The sequence below is a fragment of the Salminus brasiliensis genome, chromosome 13 (assembly GCF_030463535.1).
Source record: "Salminus brasiliensis chromosome 13, fSalBra1.hap2, whole genome shotgun sequence".
NCBI lineage: Eukaryota > Metazoa > Chordata > Actinopteri > Characiformes > Bryconidae > Salminus > Salminus brasiliensis.
Genome location: NC_132890.1, coordinates 694,428 through 716,912, shown reverse-complemented (window position 1 = coordinate 716,912; position 22,485 = coordinate 694,428). Strand labels below are relative to the sequence as shown.

Sequence of the window (22,485 nt, the reverse complement as noted above, 5' to 3'; positions counted from 1 at the left end):
GCAATAGACACAATAAAAAAATATATACAGTGCCCATGCACTTAGATGGCTCGCATTACATATGCAATAAAATTGCATCTCAGATTGACCAAATTGAACAGCAGATTATTGATTGCATGTAAGAAGTGATAGATGTCTGATATTTCTGATGTGTACCTGTAGTAGGTGGTAAAATAATGTAAAAGTAGAAAGTAAAACACAAACTGCAAGTATTGATTTTTTGTACTTGCTGTGAATGTGTTTGCATATTACAAACAAAAAAACAACAACAAAAACACAAAGTGAAAAAGTGAGTTATTAGATACAGACGCATTTTAATATAAAGTGATTACTAGCCGAATTCCAGGATCACTACTCTTACCATCTGTGTTTGTGAGATTTTTTTGCAGGTTTTTAAGTCGACTGTATGTCTGTAATTTATTGAAACCCTCTAGGATATAAATATCCCTTATAAGAAAGCTAATCTGGGCCCAGCTTCCCAAAAGCTTCTTAGTATTAAGAATCTTATCTGGTGTAGAGAGAGTTCAGAGTGACGCTTGATCATCTTTGTTCTCAGATGCTTTTGGGAAAACCAGGCTTGATAATTTTTTGGACGAGTTTCTCTAAAATGATTCCATCATCATAACAATAATCATTCAGAATAGTCTAAAAGTGCCACATAACAGTGCTATTCTAACTCTAACTGAACGAGGGTGGGTAACTCCCCAGTGTCCCAGTCCCGTTAATATGCGCACAGATGTGTGGTCTGATCTGCCCTTGACTCACACTGTGTAACTCAAGGGGGCTTGGTGTGTTTCACACACTTTTTAATGACTTTTCAAATTCCACACACTCTCACATCTTATTCCCGAATCCCAAGAGAGTCACGACTCTACAGGAGTCCAGTAATGGATGGCATATTTGTCTCAGCCCCACCCTTCTCCCTCTTACTATTAGCAGGGTGGCGTTATATGATCAGACATGAGAGCGTGAACATGTCTGAGTGAACAGTAATTAATCAGGCCCTCTGTGGGACCTCAGCTTTTTTAAAGGGAAGGAAATGGTGTGGTTTAATCGACAGGCGCAGGCTGCAGCTTTAAATACGCTAATGTGATGTCGTGATACATAAGGGCCGCAAGGTGCCCATTAACCTTGATGACAAAAAATACCTCTGGGTGACTCATCACTCAGCCCTGCTCTCAAAACAACACACACACACACACACACATACAAATACACACACACACACACACACACATACAAATACACACAAGGTCTGAGAGAGTTAACCTACGCTCCCGGCTGGCATAGTTCCAGATTAATGAAGTAGAAATTAGTAGCAATACTCAATCATGTTTTCTGACAAATCTCTCACCTTTTGAAGCTTTCGCACCAGCAGATCCCCTCGCTGCAGTCGACACTACTTTAAAACGTATTTACTTTCCCTGCTGGATACATCAAGCTGGTCAAGCTAGTTAAGCCAGATGACAGCTAAGCTCTTGACCAGTATAAGATTTGGGTTTGATGGTTTAGCTGGTCTACAGCTGACCATCATGACCATAATGGTTGAGCACCATGACCAGCATGACCAAGCTAATTGATCAGTATGACCAAACTGGTTGACTATCATGAACAAACTGGCCTATCAGAGTGATCAGCAAGTCTAAGATAGTCAACCAATATGATCAAGCTGATTGACCATCATGACCAACATGACCAAGCTGGTCTATGGGAATGATCAGCATGACCAGCGTGGCCAAAATAGTGGACCAGTATGACCAGTATGTGAATTGGGGGAGAGTGGTGTTCCGGTGAGCTAGGTTTCACCAGTATGACCAGTATGACCACACCAGGTTTAGGGTTAGGGTAAGGTTAGTATGAAAAGTTTGACCAACTTGACAACCAGCTTTGTCAGGTTGGTCATGCAGATAGACCTGGTACTCCATCACACTCAAATAAAAACTGATCAACCAGTTTATCAACCAGTTAAACCAGTTGGTTTACCAGTATAGGGTATTTTTGCCTAGCATTTCTTTATCACCTTGACAAAAACAGTTTAGACCATCTGAAACCATCTACCAACACAGGTTGGTCTTCAGCTGGGTTGTTCAGATACAATTAACTCTCATGTAAACTAGATAGCGTGTTAATTAGACGTCACCAGGCTGATTGCTTCTTTGCGTCACGCCGGTCCCGTCGGAGCAGCCAGGAGTGTTCTGTTTCAGCATGCAATCGAGGATGGCTTATTCTAACACGAGCGGTTATTATATCTCCCTGTAAACCCAATCTACACCAGCATACCAGAACACAAGCATGACGGGAATCTGAATTCACACTCGAGCCGCACCTGACGAAGAAACCTCGTCAAAGCAGGAGAAGCCACCTGAGGAGATCTGAACTAAAAGCTTCTGCAAATGGTGAAGCAGACTGGGTCCAAACGGGCCACCAGATGAACCAGTTTACTGCTGAAGGACGCTGGACGTACACGCTTTTCTGTGGCAGGGTGAGGCGAGTGGCTCGTGCAGAACGGTTCTAGAGAGATGTGATAATTCTCACACAAAGAGGGAGGGGACGCTACTTACACATTCAGGGGCTGCCAGGCGGGCCACTGGGCCTTCATCTTAATGACCGTCAATACTTCATCACCCTGCGAGAGGAAAGAAGAGGGGGCATAAATAAACACTCCATCCAGAGGATTCATCACATCTCTGCTCTTAACATGACAGCAAAGAAGGACCACAGGCACTCCCTCACTTCTATATCAATCTCTCTCTCTCTCTCTCTCTCTCTCTCTCTCTCTCTCTATTTGTTTTAAATGGTAGAGAGAGTGTTTAGTGCAATGCTCACTTGGCCATTTAAGAATCATCTTTGTGCTACGATGCTTTCAGGAATCTGAGCTCAGGTCAAAACAGCTTCATCAGTATGAATCTAATGAGTACAATACTGCCAAAGCTCTCTCTCTCTCTCTCTCTCTCTCTCTCTCTCTCTCTCTCTCTCTCTTTCTCTGTCTGTCTCTTAAGATTCAAGATTGAGGGTAGCTCTATTGGCATGACTGGAAAGAGTATAATATTGCAAAACCAAAAAAATTAAAATAATAATAAATAAAGTATTGACAATAACATCATCAAAAATGACAAATAAACAGTTATTGTGAACACAGATAATAATAATTAGAGGTTTAATTGACCGAATCCCATTCCTCTAACCCCCGCCACTCTAACCCCCGTCTCTCAGCAGTGAGAGGGTTCTACTGTAGAAGCTCCAGATCTCATCAGAACAGATAAAGCAGCTGAACATAAATCCAGTAAAAAGGAGAAACAAGAGCTTCTCATTCTGAAGAAAGAAAGTAGTGAGATCTTGTCGGTGAGCTAGTCTGAAGAACAGAGCTCGGTTCCTCCAGGTTTCTCCTGGACGCCCCCCAGTCCAGCCAGCACAGCGTGGAGGATGTGATCACCTCCATCAGCAGCAGCAGCAGCAGCAGCTCACCTGATTTACCATCATTAAGCCCTGATTTACCACCAAACCAGGTGTTGATCTGAGGAGAACTCTAAATAACTCTAGACTCCATGAGGAGAACTTTGGAGATGTTCTAATGAACCCAGCCAACATGTTCATGTGGGGCTTTCATGGGTGAGCTTGGTGAGTTGGAGTGCTCCTGTTAGGGTGTCCCTCTCCAACAACCAACCGTAATCTGTCCATAATTCGGGATGAGCTGTTTCAGTTTGAACGTACAGCAGTGAAGGAGAAAGAGCATCTCGGTCTCTACCTTATTGTTCATACAGTGTGTGTCCTCTCTCTCTCTCTCTCTCTCTCTCTCTCTCTTTCTACCTTGCTGCTGAAGGTGATGAATGGAGCAGTCCTTGTGTCTATGCTGAGGGAATGATGGCGTCAGAGCCTCATAAAATCCATATAAATATTTAATCAATTGCTCATGGCATGCAGGTCAGCTGTGCCACAGTGTGTGTCTGATAGAGGGGCGAACAGAGAAGAGAGAGAGAGAGAGAGAGAGAGAGAGAGAGAGAGAGAGAGAGAGAGAGAGAGAGAGAAAGAGGCAGAAAGTCCTGGCCTCACTTCATGGGCGAGTTCACAGTAAGTTCTTCTCTGGGTTCTCCCTTTATAAAACAGGGCAGACTGTGGCGAGCTGCAATCAGAGCTGCTCAGATACTCTCGTTACTCAGAGCTGGAATTACTGAGAAAACCACGTCTGTCACACACATCTTCTCTAGTCCCTGTAGAGAAGTACTGTTAAAAGATTAGGACTCTCTGGAGCAGATAAACACAAGCCTATTGGCACCATGCTGCCTAATGCCAGACGTGGGCTAGAGGGGTATGAAGACCCTGAGTATTGAGCTGTGGAGCAGTGGAAGAACTGTGTTCTCTGGAATGATGGTGGTGGAGCTCCATCCAGCACTTTTGCCCATTTTTCCCGCTTCAACACCTTCATTACCTTTAAGAACTAACTGGTCACATATGTAGATTCACCCCTTGACAGGAGCCACTGGAGCCAGATAATTGTTGTTCACTTCACCGGTGGTTTTAATATTATGGCTGATCACTGCATACGTCTGGTTGGTCAGTGTTTTGGAAGAAATCATGATATCACAATATTCATAGAAGAGCATATTGTGATGTATTTTATCATGATAACAAAAAATAATAATTATCATCATATTTCCTAGCCGTGATGTGCGTCTCAAATGCACAAAGGATTTAGATATGGCGACTGATCACATGATGAGGCCCTGAACTGAGGTCAGACATTTTACTATGCCCGGTCAGGCATTTGCAAAACATCACTGCCTCTGAAGCAACGGCGAAGCTACATTTCACACTCTGATCTCCTCAATGATGGAAACAAAGGAAAGAACCCATTAAGACTACACAGGAAGCTGCATCTGAGCAGCCTGTCTGACTCATTGTGGAAGCAGTCGTGACAGTCTTAATCGTAAAATGAGAAACAGCAGAAAAAAGAGCGTCTCCGTGGAGAAGCAGCCCATTTGTTTCCAGAAGCGTTCATTCTGCACGCAGTTTATGACATCACATTTCTACGATAATGAATCACGGGGAGGGCCGTGAGCTGTTGGATGTTGGCACAGACATAAACCGTGATGAATCGCGTGTGATGCACGCATTGTTTTCCAGAATAAAAGGAGCATGATATACTGCGGTATGTAGAGTTGGTCTGTTGCCTTCCTGATGAATGGGTCTAGAGGAAGGCATTCCAAAAAAAATAAAACACCTCATCTGCTCAGGAGATGTGGGAAGGAATCTGCTGACAAATATAATCGGACATTGATGTGGAGCTGGAATCATAGCATGCATTTTGAGCTGGTACACTGATATGTAGAGGAGTCCATTCAGATAAACACTGGTCTTTAATAACTGACATGCACCCATTAATATGAGCCACCATATATATCACTGCTACTGTCGTGCCAATGTTTACTTTGTACTTGCACAGTGTACTATACACATGCACCTCCATACTCTACTCTGCACTGTAAACTTCTTTACTTAGTGTTCTGATTTTACCTAGCTTTACCATAGTGTACTTTAGTGTGTTTTTTTTATCATACTTATTCTGTTTCTCTCTTTTTATATTGATATTTATAAGATCAGTAAATGGAGGAACTGCAAAGTAAGAATTTTATTGTGCAGTGGAACTGCTTGTTTCTGCTGTGCACATGACCATAAACTCTTAAATCTTTCATCTTGAACGTGTGTGTGTGGTCTGCAGTAACCTGTTGCTGATGTTGCTGATAAATAAATAAAAAAAATAGGTTAAATAACCTAAAATAGGTTTTACTGCATCTTGTCAAATCACAATAGAATTTCTATGAAACCTTTAGAAATATTTTAGTTGTGGCTTCACTTTGAAATGAGTGTATAGAATAGTGTTTTGTCTCCACACAAACAGAATATTGTTTTTTTTTCAGATTAATAAAAACCCAGTGTTTGAAAAATGCTCTCTATAGTGCAGATTTTTTAAACTTTACATTTTTTTGTGCTTGTGAGAAAGGATTTAAAATTTCTTAATTTCCTACAGACCATCATTTAAGTCATGGTGGAGGAGCACTTTTTGGTGGCGCGGGCAACAATGGCAAAAACAAACAACCATCTGAACAAAAAGTGTCTCGGGCAGAGTCAAGACTTCTTCTGTTACACTGTGAAATAGCTCCTCACTGCTGCAGGCTGGGAATAATTCCCATTAATGACACATGGAGGACACCAGATGGCACTCTGTCAAAACGCAGAGGTAAAAACAAGGGATCAGAATGAAATCAGACTTAAAACAGCCATTACAATACACCTGGATCAGACCTATACATCCCTGGTTGACTTTGAATTTCATAAACTGCTGCCTAATCCTGAGATGAAGCGATCAGGGGGTTATTTTTGTCGAGTTTCTTCTTGACAGGAAGGCTTTGGGAAAAGGCACTGGGCGAGGCCTAAGGGGAGGTCAAAGAAATAAAACAGAAATCAGAAGAAGTGAGTCTCGACTTTGGTCCACACGGTAGCCTCAGTGTCGTTATAGTCAGCTGGCAACATCTTCTCTGCAGCCAGCAGGTCCACCACCTCACTGTTTCCCTGGCTCTGTTCACTCAAACCATTTTTTACTCTGACCAGTAGTCACTATCTAGACATTCCCAGGGCTATTATTCCCACAAATGACCACCCACGCCGGGTCTTAATCCACACAGATCGGCATGGTATTAAACAGCATTAATTAGACCTCTGAATGAGCGAGCCTTAAGATTTCTAACCATGCCTCTGCAAACCGTTCCGCCACACAATAGGAAGTCAGTGAACAGAGCCTTGGCAGGGCATGCATTATTCATGAAAGGGCTTTCAAATGCCTTTGAGGTCGCTCTTTGCATTGACTCTTTTTCTGCTAGCTATGGCAGTGATTGAAGCAGTGTAGGATAATCTGGATGACTCTCTCCCAGTGCTGTGCAATAGCATGCTGGGTATAAGAGCACTTGTTACTGATAAAGCCATTTCAGTATCCACCCACAGCCCCTCACTCAACCTTGGCTCATTGTATGGGTGGTGTGTTTGTTTTGTTGTTGTTTTCTTGACATTGGTCTTGACATAATAAAACTATAAAATAGTTTTGTACAAAATAGCAAACCAATATAAGATGTGAAGGATATCTGCAGGCCTCCTCACACAAAAAAAAAGAAACCATATATTTTTTTCATTACATTTTTTTCCAGGTCAGTGAAAATGACTGATGCTCTCTATAGTGGAGAGTTTTGTGCATTTTTGTGGATGGAATAAAAAAAAAAACATTCATTTCTAACCAGCCTTTATTCAGGAGTAAAGCCATGATGGTAGTGTATTTTCCACGTTTTTGGTGGTTTTGACAAACATGAATGTAAAGCAGCTCAAACTCAGCCGAAGTACTAAAACCTCAGATATAACATTACGTTCCCATGTTCCATCATAAAGTAGTTCCGTACTGAAGACTCTAAACGTTCCTATAACCTTCTGAGAACGATCCTCACCGCTGCAGGTTGGGAATTATGTCCATTAACAGCGTCTAGAGGACACCAGAAGGTGCTCTGTAAGAATACAGCGGTAAAAACCAAGAATCAGATTAGACTTAAAACACTCAATCCATTAAAGTATTCCTAGCCCAGATCGGCACATTCCTAGTTTCATATACCACTGCAACTAGCTCATCACATCAGAAAATAATAATAATAAAAAAAACTACTACAGAAATCCATGACCCATCAACTATTTGATCTCGTCTCTTTAAGCGTCTTTTTCCACTTTGCTATTATCCTGCTTGGAGGCATGTCACTGGTTTTAGAGGCTATCTTCTAGCAGGGCTTTGGGGCAAAATCAAAACCAAAATTGCTCTCACAAAAACTGCAATTGTCTGCACTCAGCTGTTTCGACTTGGCACATAGATATAATGAAAGGTTTCAGCAGCAGAGCTCATGCAGGGACAGGGAGCTCTCTTGCATTATTATGCAATGCCATCTGTCAACAGGCAAGCATCACAGAACACATACTGGAGATAACCATGCTCACTTCCCTCATGGTCAGTCGGATTTATTCCATTTCACAAAGTCATCTGCTACAGCGTCAAAATGCAAATGTACCGTTTTTATTCACATTACAGAAAATGCAGAACCGTTTATGCTTGTGTGTGGGCAGGGAAATTATATATGATGGTGTTTTGGTTGAATAGAACACAAGGACTGGACTGTTTTAGTAGTTTTGTGGTATCAAAGCTGGAGGTCAGATTCTTGGAAAACTGAAAAAAGGTAAGCAACTTGACAGGAGAGGATTTCCTGAAAACAAACAAACAAACAAATAAACAAACTAACAAAAAAACAAAAACATAATCAATAACATTCTACAAAAGCTTGAGATGATGCCATCAAGTTCCTGCAAAAATGCACTGATCATAAAGTAGCTGGGTAGGCTAACCCAACATTGCACAGGCTATTTAACATTAATTAGAGCAAAGCTAACTAGGCCATGTAACTTATAGCCACTGTCTTCCAAAGACTGTGTCTGTGGGTTAAAGAGCTCAATTTAAAACATCCACATGTTCTGCTTTGTGGAGACAAGACACAAGATAATCATATTCATATTCATTTGTGTCAGACACACTAAGAATGGACGTTTGGGTGGATGTTTGGATGTTGAATGAATTTAGTGCCTTCAACCACAGATGCAAGTCCTTTGCTTCAGAAAGGTGATGGATGAAATTCTCATCTTCTTGCGATGTAGTAATATTTATTATATTATATTATATTATATATTAAATATTTAAATAATATTGTAGTAATACTTATTTCATTGGTAACTTTTGGTTGAAAACTAAAGGTTTAACATTTTGAAATGGAGACACAGCCATCTTAATGGTTAGACTTCCATGAGCTCAGATTACCTACATTATCAGCACAATTAGAAAGTTACAGAGGAACCAACCAATCACATTCTGGAAGCCCAAAATCTATCATGGGCTGTTTATCACTGACAAGCTTTTAATAAAATATTTTACTTGTTTAAAAGTAACTGCACATCTGTGTAATCTGGAAGGGCCAGTATGTATATAATAGTCTAATAGACATTTTACCACATTCACCAGCCAATACTCTCAACAAAAAAATCTCAACAATAAATGTGACTATAAAGATTCTAAAATGAAAGTGTGAAACTGAAAATGAAACACTCTATCAGCTTATATATATATATATATATATATATATATACTATAAATATTGCCTTTTCCATTTCTGTTTGCATCATTATTATGAAAGTGCCAAGAAATGTACTGTACTACATGTAACTACTGCAAGCTGCAACGGCTGAGAATAAGCTACCTCCAACAAAAGCCATGAGTCTACAAGGGATCAGATGGCGCTTTTTCAGTAGTGGTCCAGAATGCCTTATTATACAGTATTACACAAATGGAGGCAGAGGTTGGGCCGGGGCTTCATGCACAAGTGGAGAGCTACTCCTGCACTCCAGCTTCCAGAAAGAACCAGCTCCCCACTGCACTAGAACACACTCTGAACTGATAACCACGTTTCTAAGCATCTGCAGCCCATGCCCCAGCCACTTTAAAATCCATTTGATTTAATTGAGGGAGCGTGATTCATTTTTTTTTTTTTTTTTTTTTTTTTTTTTTAGAGAGAGAGAGAGAGAGAGAGAGAGAGAGAGACAGAGAAAATCCAGTTGGGGAGAAAATGTATTAGAAATCCCTTCTCATTGTCCCTCCACGGAAGAAGTGCTACAATAGGGCTACAGTGACACTGTGGATGAAATGGATGTACTCTGACTGAAAATTACACTTCATTTTAGCATAAAAAGTATTAAGAAATCTGCTCGTGGTGAAGGTTCTTTATGAAAGACATTTCATTATTGACAGCATTAACATCTCTGGTAAAAAGCATAAAACACAAAACTGTGAAAAAGCACAACCATACAGCTCTAATTACAGCAGCTGGATTCTGTTAGCAGTTGTTTTGATCCTGATGGTTTTAGAGTTTGCTTTTTATTAAAGTAGACAGCTTTTCAACAGTAAGAACATTGAAGCAGCTCAGAGAGAAAAAGCGTATCAAATTTCCTTTTTTGCCATTTTTCACTTTTTGACATAATCTCAATCAGACCATTGTTCTTTCCATTATGTCGAAAGCCCATGAAGATTGGACCAATAGAAATCTTTGCAATAAAATATTTTGACTTTGACTTCCACTAAATGTTAAGAATGGGTTTTCCTTCTCCTGTAAAGGTGCTATTTTGGAGACACATGTTCTTTACATGACAGAGACAATATACATACATTTCCTCTTACATGCACTGCAAATACATCAAGCATGGGCTGTATAGCTCTACTGATGATCATGTATGAGACAAAGGCAGGGCATGAATCTCTAAAGAATCAGAAAACACACCTTAAGTATGAGTTATGTAATCTTACCATCTTTATTTATTTTATGTGACTGGGCAATCTGTTCAGAAACTGCTGCAAAGGAATGATGTTCTGTTTACAACATGAACACACACACACATATATATATATATATATATATATACACTGGTGTAGCCAAGCCACAACGTAAAGACATTAACACCACATGAAATGTCCCAGAAATATTGAAACTGAAATATCTTTACCATATTTTCTTTATTTGACCCTTTTTTCCTTTACTATGAGTCCAACAACAAATTGAGATCCTGTTGTACAAACGGCTTACAGAAGTAGTAAATTTACAAATTTACATACAGGTGTGTGCAAACATTATTATTATTATTATTATTATTATTATTATTATTATTATAGTTATATAAATTATAAAACTATTATATATATAAATATATAAATATATATATAAATATATTATACTATTATATATAAATCATTCTCAAAGTCTAAAAGGAGCAGGGTGTCTCTCGATCATTCCCAGGTGAGGGGAAGACATTGTTTCTGCTGTATATGATTCATGATAAACACTCTCAATCTAAACCTGACATTCTGCAGTTTGTGATTCATTTGGGTGAATCATTCTCACCATGAAAACGGCTAAAGGACAATTCCATTCTAATGTAAGACATGTAGTGTAAGGATCTCTTCCACCCAGGAGTAATATATAAAACGTTCTTCTATTGGCAAAACCTTACGTCACTGCAGTCTCAGCAGTCTCAGCAGCTTGAAGGAGCATTAAATCTTCGAGTGAGAAAAGAGAGTGAGAAGCATCAATTACTCACATAGTGTAGTGTATGAACAGAGGTACAGAGGTAACACATTAACAGCAGCGCTGAGAGGAAGAACAAAGGAGGGGTGGCTGTAAGTATAATAAAAGTAAAAGGACATTTTTTCATCAAAAGAAAGAGGAGTAAAGGCTCATTTATGCCCAGCATTGAATTACAGAGCTTTCTGTCCATACACTTTGGTCATTTTGCCTGTTTTACGAACGCTTACCCCCTGGCCAATTTCATCTTTTTTCGCCGCCATGTTTATTGTTGTCAGAAACTTATATATATATATATAAAGAGGACATAAACACAGACACATCCAAGAGAACAGAAACTGAGCCTGAATCAAAGCGATACGTGAAGCTCAAGGGTTAAATAACAGATATGGGGTTACTCTGAATAGTAAGAGTGGACGAGTGCTGAACATCCTCTGAGTAATCTAAATGGACAGTGATCACTCATAGCACTTACCAGTGACAGTAAATCCAGCATCCAAATGTCCCTCCGGCTTTTATCTGTTAAGCTTTAGGTGTTAATGCATTAACATGGCCAATAGCAAGAGCTTCTTGGCAGCAAGAGGCCTGTTAATCTCAGAGGACACGGACATCAGAAGATCGACTATGAACAGTGGCTATTGTGAGAAGAACTACAGAAAGTACAGACCATCCATCTTCAGGTGTGCCTCAGAGCAGTCACGGCTAACCTTTAAGAAGACTGCTGACTTCACAAGGATGCCACGTGCCACAAGAATGAAGAGACACTAGAGATGGATCTGCTACAGTTCTATTATGATGTGTGAGAGGAGACCAGGTGAACTGTGTCCAGAATGAGAATAAGCATTGTTTGATTGTTTGTCCACATAAGCAGTGTTCCAGTGGGTCTCCAGACGGAGAATCGCATACGTGGACACACACATTACTGCGGTTAAGTCCTTGTTTAAAAAGAGAAGTTTTAAATGCCAAAGCTCTGGAAAACCTCAAGAAATCTCTCGGACAATTATAGAGATGAATCATTTTGTCGAGCAGTCATTAAACAAAAATAAGGCGAGGAGTCAGCTCTCAAAACTGTGCTCTGACATTTAACAATGCCTGAGACTTTTACCCGCCGACCGAGCAATACATTATTCTCATTTCCGTGCAGTAATGCTGTCAAATACGATTTTCTGACATGAATAAGGGTTACATTCACTTTCTGATTGCAGACCTATTTCCATTTTATGCAAGAAATGATTATGGTTAGGATCAGTGACTGGGAACTGCCTGGGAAGGAAGGAGCACACGGAGGGTATTGCTACAGGGATGGCGTTCTACACTTCTCACCGTGATGATTGCAGTAGGGGTGACTAGGGATAATTCGTATGCTGCTCCAGCCAAATCCATACCAGCGGCCTCTGAAATATATCTGTAATATTACAGCTTCCATCAAAAGTAATAGGACAGCAACGTATAATTTAGGGCATCAGAAATAACTCCTGGCATGGGCATTTTTTACACCAGTGAGCATTAACAGTGCAGGAAGTCTCGGATATCACTGCTTTAAAATGCATGTCACAACACAATTGTCACAGTTCACTGTTTGCTTTGCTGAACGCAGATCTACGAACATGATGGGCAGAATATGCTAATTCAGTTGATATCAGCACACTATTGCCCTGTTGTTGTGGAGCTTCAACAACCTTAATACAAAGCTGTGAGGGTGCATTTCACTGGTTCATGCTTTCTGAGTACTGACTGTAAGATTAAAAAAGGACGAGGAGCTGAAGAAGAAAAGGCAGATGTGTGTTATTGATTGGCTGCCTTGCTTGCTGTTGCTCTAGATTATAAATTGCAGTCCTATTCCACTGCAGGGCAAGACCATGCCTCCTACACACATTACAATATTTAATGCCTTCATCATACCACTCGCTTTAAGAACTTAATCTCTGTGACATAGAAATATACAATTACACTAATCATTGTGTTCTATTCAGGTGCATTTGCGACCTTGAAAGATTATTAACAACAGTTTGGACTTAAAACATAAAACATCTTAATTTTTCAGGTCATATCAAATCCTTTTATTTTATTATTTTTATTAATATCATTATACAACAGCAGATGCTCTGTAAAACATGTGAGATTCATAATGGATCATTGGTCCAAAATTGATTGTAATAAATTATTTTTAAATTTACTACAATGACTTTTTTTCTTCTGTAAAGGTTTCACAGCAGTGGATAAATATTGGTCAAACACAGTATAATTACACACAGCATAAGAAGGAGTGTCTTATTCAAAATAATTATCGACAGCTGTAAGAATATTTGGAATAAAGTAACAAAAAAAAAGAAGTTAAGAAGGATTTGGAATAAATGTTTTAATATCAACTTTTTCCTCCTCCAGGAAAAGTCATTTTAGCAGCTTACAGTGACCACTGTTATTACATAGAAACCAGAGGTCAGTAAAATGGCACGGTTCTGGAGGAACTGTTATTAGATTGTGTGCAATGCATTTGAAGTTTCATGAAGTAGAACTGGTCTCCCAGTATGAAGACACTAAATATCTGCTGTAAAATCCATATCACATTGTTGAACTTTAATAGAGAATTCAGGGTCATACCCTAGACTCATTCAGAACACTAATTTAGACTTACAGTGAGGACCAAGCGAAATCATTTGATTGAAAGCATAAAATAGCAGTGTATGAGTGCAATGTACTTTCCCAAGTCTCTCCTCCAGGAGGTCAAAGCGATCGGATCAGAACTTCCTGGTCTGCTTTAGATTCAATCAGCAGCTCATTTCATTCTCAAAAAGGCGACAGAGATTTGTGAGGCCCTCAGAAAGCCTGGCTGTGTCAGATCAAGCCGCCCTGGACGGAGAGGATTATTTCAATTAGCCGCCTGCCCTTAAGGCCACAGTGCTTCCCCTGAGAGCTCCACATTATCAGCTGACTATTTTAATGGAATTTTTTCATCATCATGGAAAAGATGATCGAGATATTGGCACTTTTTTAAGTTCTGATTCTTAAGGGAGCTTTTTTTTTATTTACCACTAAACGAATCCACATATTAGGATCTAGATATTAGACCGTGAGTGAACAGCATACAAACCTAAATCACTTTGACAAAAACAAACGGTGATGTTCTAGACAACTGGTTCAGAAAATCTCCAATCCATTAGGCAGATCTAGTGTGGTGTTCCCAGTATGCAGTGGTCAGTCTGTACCAAAAAGTAAAATAGTAAACCGGCCTGTGACAGGGTTATGGGTGCCCATGGCTCATTGATGCTCATGGAGGTCCCACCTCACAACTTTCAGGGCTTAAGTACAGTAGTATGTAGTAAGCAGTAAGGATCTATCTCTGAGATTGAACTGAAATGCTTGACATCAGAATCAAGTTCAATGCAGTTCCTTTTTAAATGCAGGATATAGATCTATGTGAGGTCATCAACACCAAGTTCAGCTGTAATTTAGGTTCCAGAAAATTTTAAATCACCTTTGCTTAATAGACTTAGAAGAAAACCATTGATACACCAAAGGGAGTTATAAAGTCAGATTCCAGTTAATAGTGGTATATCTTCTCACTAAGACTGAAGCCCTCCACAAACACCAAGAAGGCGTAAATAAACTCACCATCTTAAACCGTTACTCTCGTCAGTTTTGCTATTATGGCTAATGATCAACATCACCAGAATTGATTGACTTAATGACACATTGCACCACAGATCATTAGCTTATCATTCAATCCACACCACAGGCCACATGACATAATTAAGAGATCAAAAAGGAATGAGATCCATTTGTTTGCTTCACTTTTTAATGAATAAACAGCAATAATAAAGATATTAATCTGAACTAGTGTTGCTTTCCACACATCCAACTTTCTAGCAGTAACTTTTAATGTAATCTCATTTCATTTGTGGAGTAAGCATAATCTGAATGCAGAGCATGAGCCTGTGAACAATGTAGGAGAGTCTGCTCATTAGTCCAGATTAATGGGAAAAATCACAGATCAGAACCGAGTATCATTGTGTCCTTTGTGTGGGCGAGGCAGGTGAACAAGTTAAAGATGAAACATAATCCTTCAAATACCTGCTGCCTCTTTTCATCATATCTGTTTGTATTCTCCGGCCACGCTGATGGAAAAGAGGCTTTGAGGGTCTCTCTGTGGAGGCAAGGAATTGAAACCACGCCACAATAATGACCTGCAAGCAGCCCACCATATCAGCCCCTGTTCACAAACCCAAATACTATTGTGATTATGGGATTTAGAGCTGAGAGGGGTAATGAGAGGCCGACCTGTCTTCAGACTGCATTCATTTACAGATGATTCATATTTATATTCGTTTACAGCCTGTCTCATTGGATTATATGGAACTAATATCATATTTCATTTTCATGAAGTGACCAACTGACCTACCCATGCTCTTCTTATTAAGCAATCTTAAGTAGAAGCTGTTGCAAGCTTTCTTCAATGTTTGCAGGAATCTCATTCCACTTAATGAATTTAGGTTGGAGTTTAGAGTAGTTACATAACATTGGGCTGCCAGTTGCTATGCTACTGAGATGGACCATGTTGTCCAGAGTCTGCAATATCTGTGCTTGATTTTAACCTATATGTTGTATCCAGTCACCTTAAGCACAATCCAATTGCATGTGGTCTTCTCTTCTCCTTGCTAAGCTGAATCGCCCTCATGTCTGGGTTGATGACTGTTAAAGATCAAATCCACAACCAGGGAGCCACCTACATATGCCTTCACCCTCCAACCAAGCCAACGAACTCCACCAGCGTGCTCCACAAGACATAGACTTACACTAAACCCACATTACTAACAATATCTAATCAGTTCTTCTTTACATACTGATATTACCATAAATCATAGATCCAATCTTAATTCCGCCTGATCAGTCAAACATTAATCTCCGGTTTCAGTGGTTAAGTCTATAGAATTAGACTCTCCTCTGTTTCTGCTTGTTTTTCATTACAGTGTATATTGTCTCAGTTCTCACCCTGAGTCCTAAGCCCCTCCTGAAAGTTTTTTTATGAAGTTGTTGAAGGGCCGGTAAAAGAGACGAGAGCATTCAATCGAATCTGAGAGTTTAGAGTAGGGGGGGCACACTTCACCTCACGTCCCTTCACCTCTATACAACACTGCTGCTTAAACGCCAAATACTGCAGTTGCTTCAATGCTGGGTTTCAGAGTAGCTGCGCTAAAACAGAGAAGTTCTCCCACGAAACCATTTCAGTCTGGATAAAGAAAAAGGATAACCAGATAATTCTAGAGCTTCTTTTTCTTCTTTTTTTGATGTGCTTATTGAGAAACATCAGAGGATTGCAGAGGAACAAGAGTAACTGCCTTCATCAAAATGTGATCTGATGCTAGACTAATGAGAGAGGTGCCTCAAAAGTTCATTTGTGAGTAAATTGTGAAATTTAAACATATGGGTTGCCTTGCACATCTAGAGGGCATGTGGAAAGGAGAGGTGCAATGCCTGTCATGCACTTACACAATAATAGTAATAATTAAAAACAGTGGAACTGGATCAAGCACTATAAAGGATGCATTTGTGGGCGGATGGAGCATGGAAATGTCCATTGAGTTCAGGTTAGCCTTTACACAAATGCATTCTGTATCACAGCACACACACACTGCACTGTATGGAAAATAAAACCTGATGCATTTGATCATACATTTCATTTAGATGTTTACCTGTTTTTACCTGGTAAAAGAGAATGAAAACAGGCTACATTGTACCAAAAAGACAAGCAGTGCACTCTCAACAGGTCTAGAGAACACATCCACTAGAATAACATTAGAGGGTGAGTGGCAGTTCCTCTCACTAATGTTGTAGAAAATCTATAATCCGTTAGTTATCCTTTTAAATGACAGCTGGAGAAGCTCATTAAGACAAGACCTCAAACGGACAGTTCTTCTGTATTCACACTTCAGATCTGATAACCCTTAGCTTCTCTCTCTCTCCCTCTCACTCTTTCTCTAAACCACCCACAGACTAAATACATACTACTGCTCTCATAACTGTAATTTGCCTCTCTCTAACCTCGTTTTCCTTTTATTTTCTTTTATTAGTCATGCATTATTTCATTATTATCTTTAAGGACACAGAGTCCTTGCCAAAAATAAAGCATCAGAGCCTCCTTGTGAGACAGCACTCCTCAAAGATTTAATCACTTTCCATAAAAACAGTTTACCATTCCCATACTGCATGCCTGCATGAGCTTTCCAATTTCGGATCTGCAAGCATAAAAAGCTTATGACCAACAATTAAAAAACTTCTAAAGTTCTAATGAAGTTTGGAACAAATGGCAGAGAGTTGTGTCTATGTTTTGTGACGGTGTCTTGTTCCTCATTAATCAGTGCCGTCAGAAACAAGAGCACACGACTGGACTAAACAGCCGCTACACTGATCTTCCCCTGGGAAAGAGGAGGAGCGTCCTTTAAATAATCGACTCAGAGAAACACAGCAGCTGCTGTAGGTTCATTATCTCTAGAGAAAAGGCATTTATCAGCTGTCCAGCGGTGGGAAATACAAGAGTGACTGCATTTGTGTTTTCTGTATGTAGGTGGAGTTTTAGACGATTGATTTTGGAAGAGAATTGAATGTTCTCTCAGATTCAACAAAGAAAAGACAATGTTAATTATATGAATAATCAATGAAAGGTAATTCTTATATTTTCATTTAGACTTAATTTAAGAGTTTGAGAAGTTTGAGTTCTTCAAAATGTAATGTATTGTTTTTATTAAGTTTAGATTTGAAAATAAAACTGCCCACAGTGGTCATCTGTCTCTGTGTAAAAGCTATGACCTAAATAAATAAATAAATAAATAAATAAATAAATAAATAAATAAATAAAACGTAAAAAACAAGATAAACATGGAAAGAAAGAAAAGATTTGTGAGCACCGAAACACAAGACAGCCGAGAGTCTAAACGTGACAGCGATATACACAACAGACCAAGGCCAACTGAAACACGGGGAGCATATACACACAGACTAACAAGGAACACCTGCCAGGAGTTAACGAGAGGGCAGGGCTAAGATAGACACCTGGGAGACAAATAACAAGGCGGGACAAAGGCGGAGACTGGGACCCAACGGAAAGAGAAAGAGCCGTGAGCTGGGGAGCACACTGTAAACAAGACAAGTTAACAGAAACAGAGGGAGAAAGAGACAAACTGGACAAAAGTATGACAAACCAACGCATCACACACCAGCTGACTCGTAACAGCAGTGGAACCCTTTCTGATGCTTTACAGAACAGAACCATTTTTTTTAGGTTTCCATAAAGAACCGTCTAAAACCCGTTTTTCACCATAGAGAAGAAGAACACACTGACCAGGCAAAGCAGCATTTCAATGGTTCTTTGAATTCTCATAGTTCCATTTTGAACCACTGTCTCTACTGAAGAACCCTTGAAGAACCCCTTAAGAGCACAAAGTGTAGTTGAGTGTGTTTATACTTCTACAAGTATACCTGTGCTTCAGGATTTCCTCACACGATCCAAACTTTCACCAAGTTACATTCTCATCATGCTTTCTACATCCCTGCAAATACCACGTGAGAGCAGGGTTCTTTTGGTCTTTTGGAACAAAAACAAAAGTTGAAACAGTAGAATTTCGTAGAAACAGAAATTGTGCTGTTGCTCACTGCAGAATATAATATATCCCCCTTTCATAATGTTTGAACTGTATAGTGAAAAGAGTGAAACTCTCTGTTTTTTTGAAAATCTTACCATGTAGAAAATATCTCCCAACAAAACGTTTTTAATGTTTATGTACAGATAGAGAGACAGAGATATATGAAAATGTCAAATTTAAAGTATAATACACTGCATTCATTAATATGGTGGGTATTTAAGTGGTGGGATTACTCTGAAGCAGGTCTGCATTGATAAAGCTTAAACTACTATAATGAGAACTGCATAACTGACTGTCTTTAGTCGTATTTGTAAGCAAATCACCTTGCAGGTGGAATTACTACCAGACAGCGCTCTTCATTTGCTATTATCTTCACCGGCGCAGATGCAGAGCACTCGGTTGATTTGCTATTAGACTCTTCAACCTCTGCTCTCAACCCTGAGCCATGATCTCCTCTTCAGAACGTCACGCTCGCCTGCTCACTCTCCATGTAACCTTCACAAACATATGCAGGCCATCTGGTAGCTCTCTACTTGGGTAAATTTAGCAAATTTCTCCATTTCTGTTGTGTGGAAGTGTGTGTGTGTGTGTGTGTGTGTATGATAGTGATAGTCTGCTAGCATTGCTGAATCTCTCTTTTCTGAGTGTGTGTGTGTGTGTGTGTGTGTGCGTGTGTGTATGCATATGTATATGTACTTTGCTTTTTTCTTCACACAAGGTCATTTGAGCAGAAAATAACCCTCTTAGTTTCTAAGCCTGCATTCACCAACAGCAGAACTCCCAAGGACACTTATGAATATTAAAGCTGGCATTAAGTTTAATTAGCGATTATGCAGAGGCTTTATGCATACTTTAATTTGCTCTTGACCCATTAAACGGGGACAGTAGAAGCTGAATCCCCTCCTGTTCTCCCTCTGTGGACCCTCGCTACAGGGTTCTCTTGTCCGGGGAAGAATTGGCCCGTCGTGTGTAAAAGCCGAGGAGATCAGCCATGAAATTGGTTCAAGATGAGTTGAAAATAAAAACGAACGAATGCGGTTTAAATTTCGCCCCGTCGGTCATGAGGGCTGCTTTCAAAACAATACCCACGCAGTGTGTTTGTGGCCATAGAAGAGCTTGAAGCGGGAGGTCCTCTTCTCGGTGAGGAATTAAAAATCAAAGGTGATTTGCTTTACTTTGTCCTTTTTGACTTTGCACCAGTTGAGGCACCAGTTTCTTCTTATTTCAGCCTCCTGTCTGCGGCGCCCCAGATTATACACTGCTTGTTTTTCTTCTCCTTCCTGGATTGCCAGGAACTTGCGGTGGGGAAGTCGTTGAGATGCTAATTCGCTTACTCAAAGTGCACTTTCTGTAGCACCCTGAATTTGTTTGACTAATCTTTAATTAGCATAGTCGAGGCAGGCGGAGAGACGGTGACGACTCCACAAACACAAAAGCAGAGGGTGGCTCAGCTGTGCACAGGGTTTCATTGTGTATGTTCTCCACTTGTTTTCCAATGCCAATTTAGTGCGGTGTGGTGAGATAATGCAGAGGCATACGTACATGCTCTGGTTCCTCGTACCGTATTTATCTGCAGCTGATTGGAGTCTAGTTAATTAGGCAAACAAATCAGAGCAGAGCGCGATGGTGCAGCAGAGCACAGCAGGCTGGGTGATGATGTATGACAGAAACCTCCAAACACTCCTTCCCACTGTTATAGCCTGGGCTGATGGAAACCAACAATGATTAAACACTACATGGACAAAAAGTATTGGGACACGTTCACTGTTTACTAAAGAAGAACCTCAGCTAGTTTGAATAGACTGAAAATCCAGAGCTCCTCTAATCTTAGACTCTACTAAACACAAGTCAATATGGAGACCATAATACTCTACTCTTCACCCAAGTCCTCTCAGAAGAGGACAGGACAGAAAAAAGTCTGGACGCTCGTCTTCCGTGGATCTCAAAGGATGGAGGGTCGAGCCGAGCCGTACTTTAAGCTGGAGGACCCCTCGTGGTGCAGATCAGCTTTTGACCATTGCCATGCATTCATTAGAGAGGCTGTCCACAACCATTTGGACATATAGTGTATCATCACTAAAACGACAAGGCTCTAGGCACTCATTTTTCTATAATAATAGATAATGCTTGACAATCTGCCCAGCACAGTTTAACCTGCATACAGTATCTACTGTCCATGTGTGCCAACCCCCTAATGAGATTCATTTAGCTCCACCAAAAGTGGTCTCAACAGGGGGCTCAGGGTTGAATAAGATGCAGTAGCTGTAACATGTGCCCATTATCTCATTTATTCCAATCTGGAGTCTTAATTGCTTTGACCTATTGATGCTGTACACCTTTCTCATTAACAGTGCGACACACACACTTGATTAACTGAAAAAGTTTTCCCCAAGACATGTTCTCTGATGACTTTTCTGGTGACCCTGCTGACAGTGGAGTTTCTGGGGTAATGCACACCGAAAAAAGGACAGGAAAGGCAGAAAAGAGAAATGACTCATTATGGACCTTACAATAAATACTATAACCCTATTACAGTTATTATGCTCATAATATCACCCACATTTTCTATGCAAATACACCAATTAGCCATAACATTAAAACCACCTGCCTGATTGTGTAGATCCCCCTTGTGCCGCTATAACAGATCTGACGCCTCAAGGCATGGACTCCACAAGAGTTGTGAGGTGGAACCTCCATGAGCATCAATGAGCCATGGGTGCCCATGACTCTGTCGCCAGTTTCCTGGTTGTCCTTCCTTGGGGCATTTTTTTTTTCATAGATACTGATCACTTTATACTGAGACATTTGAGATGTTCCAACCCAGTCATCTAGAACCTCACAGTTATAATGTGAACACCAACACATTTCTGACCTTAAAAGAGACCCAGACGTGGGTCATATTTGTGTTGTTTGCATATTTATTATCTAATGTTCTTATTGTCTGTACACGCCATCTCATGTTTTCTTGTACTGCACAACCCTGTATTGGTATAATGACAATAAAGATGAATTTAAATGAATTTAAAATGATGAAATGTGTCAAAACCAAACACGTCCTGGTTAATCATCTGAATCTGAGGTTAGTGAAAATTGTGTAATCTGGATTTTTTGTCAAACTATAGTCACATTTAAAAACATGATTAGAAAGTCCACTGTTGAAAAGCATGAAGCAGTTTGGGACATTGCACCATGTTACAGCAGCAATAATCAGAATGTTGGGTCACTGACCCCTTGCTACCATGTTTGTAAGTACCCAGTCAACTGATTAGAAGTCTCATGGATAATAAATTAAACCTTTGAGCCATAAATAGTTTAGCAGCCTTTTTATGCCCAGAATATCAATTGAATAAGTTCTTCCCCTGTGATTGTAGAGCAAAACATTAAGACAGCTCAACCTTTAATTCTGACATTCATTACCACCTCCTCTACCAACAGAGAGAGCAGAAAACCTCATCTCAACTCCTGCATGACACAGCAAAACAGCAAAAGTGTCACTTCTTTCCAATCTTCTCGATAACTAACTCTTCCTCTCTCTAATTAAAACACCCACTCTGTGTTTCACCCGTCTTTTCGGACAATGGCCCAATTAAACCTCAATCTTATCCCTAAAAATTCTTTTAATCTTTTTGTTTTTGCCTACCCAAGCAGCA

General features: G+C 40.0%; 1 protein-coding gene across 1 annotated transcript in view; it reads right to left on the bottom strand.

Moving 5' to 3' along the window:
- spon1a (spondin 1a) overlaps positions 1-22,485 on the bottom strand; it is a 106,091-nt gene that overhangs the window by 20,892 nt on the left and 62,714 nt on the right. Inside the window, exon 7 of the mRNA XM_072695704.1 lies at positions 2,562-2,626. Coding sequence (XP_072551805.1) covers positions 2,562-2,626 — 65 coding nt within the window. The remainder of the gene's footprint in view (positions 1-2,561; positions 2,627-22,485) is intronic.